At 46.9% G+C, this 9,209-nt stretch overlaps 1 protein-coding gene across 1 annotated transcript in view; it reads left to right on the top strand.

The window, feature by feature from the left end:
* Positions 1–2,235: 2,235 nt before the first annotated feature.
* Positions 2,236–9,209, top strand: part of TNFSF18 (TNF superfamily member 18) — a 30,110-nt gene continuing 23,136 nt past the window's right edge. Inside the window, exon 1 of the mRNA XM_086948302.1 lies at positions 2,236–3,534. Within this exon, the coding sequence (XP_086804428.1) occupies positions 3,352–3,534 (183 nt within the window). The 5' untranslated portion in view covers positions 2,236–3,351. The remainder of the gene's footprint in view (positions 3,535–9,209) is intronic.

Here is a 9,209-nt window from a genome sequence, read left to right as displayed (position 1 = left end):
TAATTCTAATCCTCACTCCCTTAAATCCTTTTCAGGAAAATAACCCGCTCCCATTCAATACATCTACCTCTGCAATACGAGTAATTGGACCATTATTGGTAACGTTTTTTATCCTTTTATTCTTAATTTTCTTTAATAAAACCCTGTTTCCGAAAAAAAAGCCCAAAACTTTGGTTTCATTTTACTTTCAGATTATGATGAACCCTTTGAGCTAAAACTACCCTAGAAGAATGGATAATTAAATTTCTTGCCAAAATAAAATTGAGTAAGTCACCTAGCTGTAACGCATCATACTCCAATTCCATGTGATTGAATATATGTTTAAATGAATTCTTTCTGATCCTCCTGCTTTAAACAGTTGGACCAAAGACCTCACAGTATCAACAAGTTGATCGCCGAGCCAGATAATCAATCTATCATCTCGTGCAAAGTAAGCAAGTACGCTCAATACCAAAAAGCGCGTAAATTAAACCTTTACCAAAAGTTTTTCTCATTTTAATGTAAATAAAAGCGCGTTACATTCACGGTTCGCCCTATTTCTACATCTATAGAAATGTGCATGAATTATATGCCACTGGAAGCACCATTCACTTCGTTCTTAGAAGCTATGTTTTTGTAAGGCTGTAGTAGTAAAACTTTCATTTAATTCTTTCAGGAAAGCTCACGTCCTGATGATGATCTAAAGTCATGTTAGATCGAAACGCCGTCGACCCCTGCAAGGAAACTCCCCTTCCCTACTGTATATATTTTTTGGGGGAATACCCTTGCTTGTGACACTTTGTATATAGTTTTTTAATATCTCACTCAGTCACTATAAGCACCTTGTCACATGTGTGAGCACCTGAAAAACCGAGAAAACATAATTGTGAAAACATTAATAAAGTCCTTTATATGTTTGTTACCTTACAAAACTGTCTCCCAAGATTAACTCATTTACTAGAACTATATTTTTCCTTACTAGGACCTTCTTAGGCCACCCAGAACCATTGTTTCTCTTTAACAATAGAGCATAATGTAAACATCAGGAACTCTGCATTTTAGAAACATACCTGTAGTTCTTAGCCCCTTTGCTGCGGGGGTTATTCCCCCGCTGTGCTGGGAGGGGAGGGGGGCGCGCGCACAGCGCCCGCATGCATATGATGAGCTGAGCTCGTCATGAGCTACGGCGCTCCTGTGCTCATGACGAGCTCAGCTCATCACAGGTGCATTCGCTCCCTGGAACGTTCAGCACATGGGGGAATTCTCCCCGCACCTGAGCGTTCCACGGGCCATGACGAGCTGAGCTCGTCATGAGCACCGGAGCGCCGGGGCTCATGACGAGCTCAGCTCGTCATGAGCATGCAAAAGGTTAATACATAGGACTTTTATTAGAGTGCTGATTGAAACGGTTAATTAACCAAAAAAATGTTTATCAGAGTGTATTTTTGTAATGGTTTTAATTAATCAAAAACAAAAAAAATGTACATATTTACTTACAGTTGGTCTATCCTTCCTGACTTCATTGCCCCGAGGCACAAGTTTGCAGCTGCGGCGGGGACAGCACATTAATACGGCCCCCAGAGCAACAAGAAAAAGTTGGGGCGCCACATTATTTTGCACGGTATATTTTGAGCGATGCGGCGGTTCCTCAGATTGAAGGCAGTGCGTGTATACGTTTTGTTGACATGCATCACTCTAAGTTGCGTTCTGAGAGGAAGCGAAGACCACACTTATGAATGATCACGTTATTAAATGCAAATGACGTGCAGCTTATTTCAACATAATAAAATTACAACCGAAAAAAAGCTGCTGTTTTTGAGATACAAGGAAACTGTTAAAATATATATCAATTAAGTCATTCTGCCTCTCTGCCAAGTCCCTTGGAGGTGGGACCTCGTCTGGTCTGACAGCATTCTTGCGTCCTCCTGGCCGCGCGCTGCTCTGCAGTTCGCTTCCGGCGCCATATTCTGGCTTCCTGCACGCGCCCAGTATTTCCCGTATTCCCCGTAGTGCTTCTGCAATCTCTGCTCGTGCTAAAAACAAGCACGCCACACTGGCGCAGCGCCAAAAAAAGATTGGCAGTGTTTGCTGGGTTTCGCAAGATGATGACGAAATAGAAAGTGAGACTGGGCATAGATAGAGACAGAGAGAAAGGAATATTGACACTTTACACTCCAGTACCGGCCTCCTCTACGTAGCAGATGCGTGGGGGTGTTTTTTCTGCTATAAAATAACCTACTCTTTCCAGGGATGCTCAGAGTTCTTCTAAGCTTTCTCGTCAGCTAGATGAAGCCGGGCATTCCTCACGGTTGCTCCTAGGAGACATTGTCACTTGACTGTGGCAGCCACTGGGACTCCCAACCTCTTCTTCAGCATTGAGGGCTCCACGCCACTATAGCTCCTTGGAATTTCTTCTTGGCTCCATTGCTTCAATTCCTTGAACTTTTCCCTCTTTTTTGTTACTGTGGCACCTTTAACTCCTTTGTTCACCACACTGAAGCTGCTCTGTGGACTCCCAGTTCATTATTTCGCCATAACTAAACCTGCTCCTAAGTGTTCAGTGTGTTTTAGTGCAATTTACTCCCTTTGCTCATCACATTGCTGCACCTCTTTCTGTTCCATCACAAATTACATTGTTGTAATTCTTGTCCACTTCACTTTGAATTGCTTTGTTGTGCCGCCTTTCAGTCCTCGATCAATTGCATTGCTGTGGTCTCTTCAATTTTTCCATCAATTGCATTTTTCAGCTACTTGCATTCTTCAGTCAGTTGTATTGTTTTGGCTTCTCTATTTTTTTAGTCAGTTGTGTTGCTTTGGCGCCTTCATTTCCTCAATCACTTATATTGTTGTGGCTTCTTACACGTGCATCGCTCCAGGTACTTCAGCTCCTGGTCCACTGTACTGCTTTTGCTCTACCATTCACAGCTTTGCTCTTTGCACTGGTGTGTGTGCTTGCCCATCCATTGCATTACTGTGGCTCCTTCCGCTCCAGAGTCAATTGCATTGTTGTTGCTCATTGGCCACCTTGATCGATCGCGTTGCTGTGGCACAGTGGCCCCCTTGAGCCATCGCATTATTTTGTCACGTTGGTCACCGTGGTCCACTGCACACAGCACCCCTTTGACTACCTCTGTCAATCTCATGTCTTCGGCTCCTCGCCACCTTTAACCAGTGTATATCACGTGGCACCTGGAACTCCTCTGTTGACTGCTCCTGGTTGCTTTCAAGTCTCCCAGTTCTGCTCCAAGCTGTAGTTCTTTAGCATCCAGTCCAGTGCACACCACAGCTGTTGGCGTTTCCCTAAATCTCTGAGTTACTCTGACTTCCGAAGAAGCACAGCCCCAGATCTTGGTGTGTCTTCAGCCATCGAGGATGAGTAATTCGGAAGTGGAGGCAAAGTCCAAGGAGACTGAGATCTTCATTGGTGACACTAGTGTGCCAAAGACAGTGTCTGGACAAAGATGCCGGCTGTTGCTCCTCTCCGCCCTTGTGTCTATGGTCCTGGCCGTGCTGGTATCGACATGTTTCATCCTCCTTCTGCTTCCAAGGTACAAGGTGAGTGATGCATTTTTATTCTGGTTTTCCTTAAGATGGTAAACTTATTTCCTCTGAAATAAATATTTCTCGTCACTGATCCAATTGCCTGCTTGCCACCAGATATTTTGTTCATGGAAACTGCTTTTGAGGTAACCAAAATGTGCCTGGAACAGATCAGATGGTGTTGCTGCTACTTTTAATCAAGGGCTCCTAAAGTGATGGGGGGCATTGCACTTTCATTTGGGTGCCATAATGATTTATTATGCAATATTGTTTTATCTGCTGTTACCGGAATATTGTTATGGCTTTTATTAACTAAAACAATATAGAGTGAAAGGGAATGGAAGCCACACTGTAGCAGTGCCACTGCGCCTGCTGCATTGATATGAGATTGTTTAATTATGACCAGAAGTGCTGTTTGGTAATTGGTAGTTTTTGTGGTGGATTAGACTTGTTTAACCAAAGAATCAAACAAAAGCTACTTTGTAAATGTAAGCGTAGCTTGCGAAGGCTTGCGCTCATGGCTCTTTTTGGCAGTCCTCTTGTTATTCAATATATTTCATATATTCAGATTATCAGCCAGCACGGCTGAAGTACTGAAGAGCTTTGACAGAGCTGTGTTTGTGCGCATTCCAGGACCTGAACAGCACAAGGACGGTAATGCTTTGGCAGAGGACGTGTCTCTGTGTCTGACAGGAATGACGTGTTTTGGCAGAGTTGTGCGCGTGTGTGCGGATGACCCGTCTAGGGCTCATGGGCAGAGATCAGTTTGTGGGCGCCTCAACTGACGTTCAGTCAGTGGCATAGCTGAGCGTGTGTATGAGTATGACACGGCTGAGGTGCATTAACAAAGCTGCATGTGTATAACAAGTTTGAGGAGCATTACCAGAGCTGTGTATGTTCAGGGCGGGCTTGAGGTGCATTGGCAGAGCTGACTGTGTGCACGACAGGCTCGAGATGCACTGACAGAGCTATATGTGTGCATGACTAGATTAATGTGCAACGACAGATATGAGTGTGTGGGTCCCTAGAATGGAGCAGGGGCGGGGGTTGCAGGTATGTACTGAGGTGGATTGCCAGGGCTTTGATGCAGGTCTCAGAGTTAGTGCATCAATGGGTGATGAAGTAAGATTTTTAGGTGCATTAGAAGTTGGCTGAGCTGCTAACACCGGATGCACGCGCACGCGAGGCTCTTGGCTCATTCACATAAATGGTGTTTACTTTCAGCTGTGACCCTTCTCACAGACCGTGTTTATTTGACCCCTTTACTCCATGTGACTCAGCTGTCTGCTTCCTGGGGTTATTGAAAGGGACATACGCCATACTTGTGTTGATGGGCGTGTAGAGTCTTCAGGGGCAGGAACTTAACTCTGTAAATCATTGAACCTGGGGAAGGAGCCAGCAGCTGTCAGTGAGGGCTCCACTCCAGGATGGGAAGGGAGCGGCGGCAGTAAACATGGCAGTGAATGAGTTGCAACACAACCACACGTTTCTGTGCGAGAGGGCACAATGCTGTGGAACAGACTGCCGCACTATGCCGTCCCTGCCCTGAGCCTGGCTGCTGAAGTGCCGTCAGTGGAAGTGGTTGAGAAGAGTAATTTTCAACTTCGGGGCAAGGATTTTTGGAATCTCAGGCATAATTATTTTTTTGACGTTTGGGTACTCCCCGATTCCTAAGTAGTACGTTGTGTTATGTTAACAGCTTTCGCAAAGCGCTCTGTCACGGGTGGTTCCTAGTTGCTAATGGAAGAGGTGTGGAGCCGCGGCTAGGGGGACTGACTCCGGAATCGATCCCTGCCACCGGAGGCAGATTAGCCCAGCACCATGTGACTCTGGGCAATAGCGTGCTTAATCTTCCCGACGGCCCCCAGCGCCTAGAGATTGTGTGCTTTACAAATGTGGATTATTATTATTATTCCAAATGTAAGTGGGGACAAAAATCAGCTAGTAAACATTAAGGGGGATATTCACAAGGACACAACTCCGAATTATCCCCACCGTAACGCAACAAATGCAGAGATAGATTTAACATCCCGTTTCACAAGCTGGTGCAAACTGCAGACATCGCCAGTATTCCAGCGATAACTGCCTCAAAATTTATCTCCACGGTGAACACCACCAACTAACCCTAATGAGATGCTGAGTGGGCGTTCCCATGCAAAAACACATGAAAAAACCACAACACCACATTCACAACGAACTGCCAGCTCTGCGAAGGGAAACAAAAACAGGCGATAAGCCGCGATAGCAGCAGGAAACTAACACCTGCCTTCTGCTGGTGTTAAGCAGGACGACTACCTGCAGCATGAAAGGGAGCCCAGCCAAGAGCCACACCTGAAGACCCGTGCAAGACACAAGAGCCACAGCAAAGGCACGATGACGCATAGTCCCAAAATAAACACACACATGTGTGGCGAGAAGAATGAGAAACAGTCACACAGCAGTGAAGTAACAACCAAAAACTTTATTGAAACACAACACAAAATAGCAATGTGGAAGACTCCTGTCGGGTCCGCCAGGAACAATCTCGACAACACAGCCTGGAAGAGAGAGCACAAAATCAGGACATGTGTCATGCGGACATCAAAGGAGAGAGACACAGTGAAACAGAGAAGGAAAGTGAGCCAGAGAGAGAAAGAGCGGGAAGGATAGGAAAGGAAGTGAGAGAGAGAGATAGGGAGATGGAAGTGAGAGAGAGAGGGAAGGGAGGGAGAGAGAGAGAGGGAAGGGAGAGAGAGAGAGGGAAGGGATATAGAGTGAGAGAGAGACAGGGAAGGGAGGGAGAGAGAGAGAGGGAAGGGAAGGGAGAGTGAGAGAGAGAGAAGGGAGGGAGAGAGAGAGATAGAGAGAGGGAAGTGAGAGAGAGAGGGAAGGGAGGGAGAAAGAGAGAGAGAGAGGAAAGGGAGAGAGAGAGGGAAGGGAGAGAGAGAGGGAGAGAGAGAGGGAAGGGAGAGAGTGAGAGAGAGAGAGAAGGGAGAGAGAACAAAACCGCTGCCCCTGCGCACAGGCCCCACTGCTCACCTGCTGCCACCGGTGTGTCCATCAGTAGGCACACCGCATGCCTGTGCAAGCTCCAGGCCCCTGTCACGCCACCATGGCATCGTCCACATCCTGCAGGTCCGCCCAGTATGTCCCACACATGACGCTGAGTCCTGAGTCATCAATGGCAGAGACCACATCAGTGCACACATCATCATCACAGGCTGCACACCCGCTCAGCAATTACGTGTGCCACCACCCCTGTAAAACGCCAGTCAGAGCCACGTGGTGGTAGGCCCATGTTGGCGGCAAGGCCTCGGGTGCCACTAACCCTGTGCTACACCAGTCAGCGCCACTTGGTGGTAGGCCTTAGTCGGCTGCAATGCCTCGGGTGCCACCAACCCTGTGTGCAGCAAATCATGGACCTTTATGATTGAGCACCGTGGAGCGCCCGTCATCCAGTCACCACACGCGGAGGGAAATGTGACGTTGTCGGACCCTTATTTTTGTGGGGTCACATGGCCTGTGACGCCTGTGCCAGATGGGTGTGGTGTGTGTGCAGACCTGCCCTCAGGGAAGGCCGGGACATGCTGACAACTAGACCAGTGACCTGCACACTACCAGCGAGTACGCCTGCGACACGTAGCTATGTGGGCCCCCCTTGGAGCGTCAGCGGAGTGGTCTGGCCTGGTGTATGCCGTACCAGCGCAGGGCTGCAACAATGACTCAGGGGCTCTGGGCGTGGTACAGTCCATGTCTGGACAAGGAAGTGACTAATGCATGTGTCCCTGTGTAGTGTCCACGGCATAGAGGACACAATAGGCAATGTAGCACACGGTGACAGGCATCCAACTAGATGAGCATCATTGACATAAGGGAAATCACTGTCCCCACTTCCATCCACACAATGATGCAGGAATGATGAAAGACATGACACAGCAGTGCGTTACTGGATGTTTATTGCACATCCAGTGGAGTGTTGCAGCTGGAGCGGTACAGGGACATGCCAAGCACACCACACAATATGGGCTAGTGGAGGGCCAGCCAGAGTCCATCCGGGGATGTCAGGTACTGCGTAAGAGGAAGGGAACAGTCTGCAGTCTGGTCGCCGTGTCATTGGTCATCAAACAGGATATGGCGGCAGTCCATGTCGCTGTCCAAGGTGAGTGCGGCGGAGTGTATTAGGGGTCAGTGGGAGGTCATGAGGCTATGTGCGACACCAACCAGAAACAGGCCAGGTTGCAGAGATGAATGCTACTGCCTCCTTCTGACAGCAATCCCATCCACGTCCTCGTCCACGTATGTGTGCTCTGCCCCACCTGTGGGTGTTGCAGTACCGGCTGCTGCACTTTGTGCCACTGACACATCAGGGGCCGAAGGTGGATTGTCGGCTGCACTGTGTGGCAGTGGTACATCAGGTGCCGGAGTGGCTACGCCTGCCACACTGTGAGGCACTGACACACCAGGGGGCGGAGATGTGGATGGTGTGGGGGTAGCAGCATTCATGAGCGCCACGCTTTGTGGCAGCAATGCCATGATGAGGATCTGCAGGGCATGGTAGATACCAGCATATGCAAATAAAGGAGGGGGTACCCCTGACTAGAGTTCCTAATTCGGGATATACAAATAGGTTTGGAAGAACAGGTAATTAGGAACAATATTTAGCTAATGGACATAACCTGACATCAGACAGTAATAAATCTGGTTAAACACCATGCATGGTACAAAAATATATATTTTATTTTATTTAAAGATTTCTTTATAATTAAAAGGCACACAGTTTAATGTCTCCTCTGTACATGTGATGATTATTCTACATATATAGTATGCTACACTGTTTTGTTCAACCACAAATTTGTAAAAATTGCACTGTATGTTTTTGAGCACATTTATGATTAGGACAACACACTGACACTGACATGTAATGTATTTTTCTGTTTGCATAGGTTCATTTGGGAATTTCACGGCTTCCTGATGAAGGCCCTCAGCCGAAACGCGCGTAGTTGTTACATCTAGCCATGTTTTTAGATCGCAAATGATCAGTTTGTATAGCACCACCATTACAGTCTCCAGACAATGAAATGTTATAAACTGTATTGGAAAACAGAAATGAACAAAACAGTATAGCATACTATATATGTAGATTAATCATCACATGTACAGAGGAGACATTAAACTGTGTGCCTTTTAATTATAAAGAAATCTTTAAATAAAATAAAATATATATTTTTGTACCATGCATGGTGTTTAACCAGATTTATTACTGTCTGATGTCAGGTTATGTACATTAGCTAAATATTGTTCCTAATTACCTGTTCTTCCAAACCCATGGTAGATACCAGCTACATTTCGCTGATGTGCAGCGGCGGCTGCCATCCTTTCCGCCTCCATCCACACCATGTCCTCCATGAGCCTCCACATGTGCGCCAGCTCACGGCTGGAATCGCTGGAGCCAGTCTGAGAGGACAGGTGTTCTTCTCTCCACAAACATAGAAAACTAGGGGGGTCTAAATGGGTTAGTTTATAGACCATTACACCTCACAACCCAAAGCATAGTACCAATAATCAAAAGAAGAGATGTGTAGTCAAAAAAGAGTGTGCTGTTTTGTAGACACGTAACAAGCAAGGGCGTGGAGATTTATGACACAAAATTGTTTGTAATATCTTCCGTTCCTTTAGGAATAGGACGAGTTATCCCACTTTCCACCAGCCAA

Source organism: Lissotriton vulgaris, unplaced genomic scaffold (assembly GCF_964263255.1).
Source record: "Lissotriton vulgaris unplaced genomic scaffold, aLisVul1.2 SCAFFOLD_540, whole genome shotgun sequence".
Taxonomy (NCBI): Eukaryota; Metazoa; Chordata; class Amphibia; order Caudata; family Salamandridae; genus Lissotriton; species Lissotriton vulgaris.
This window is presented reverse-complemented; position numbering and strand designations above follow the sequence as displayed.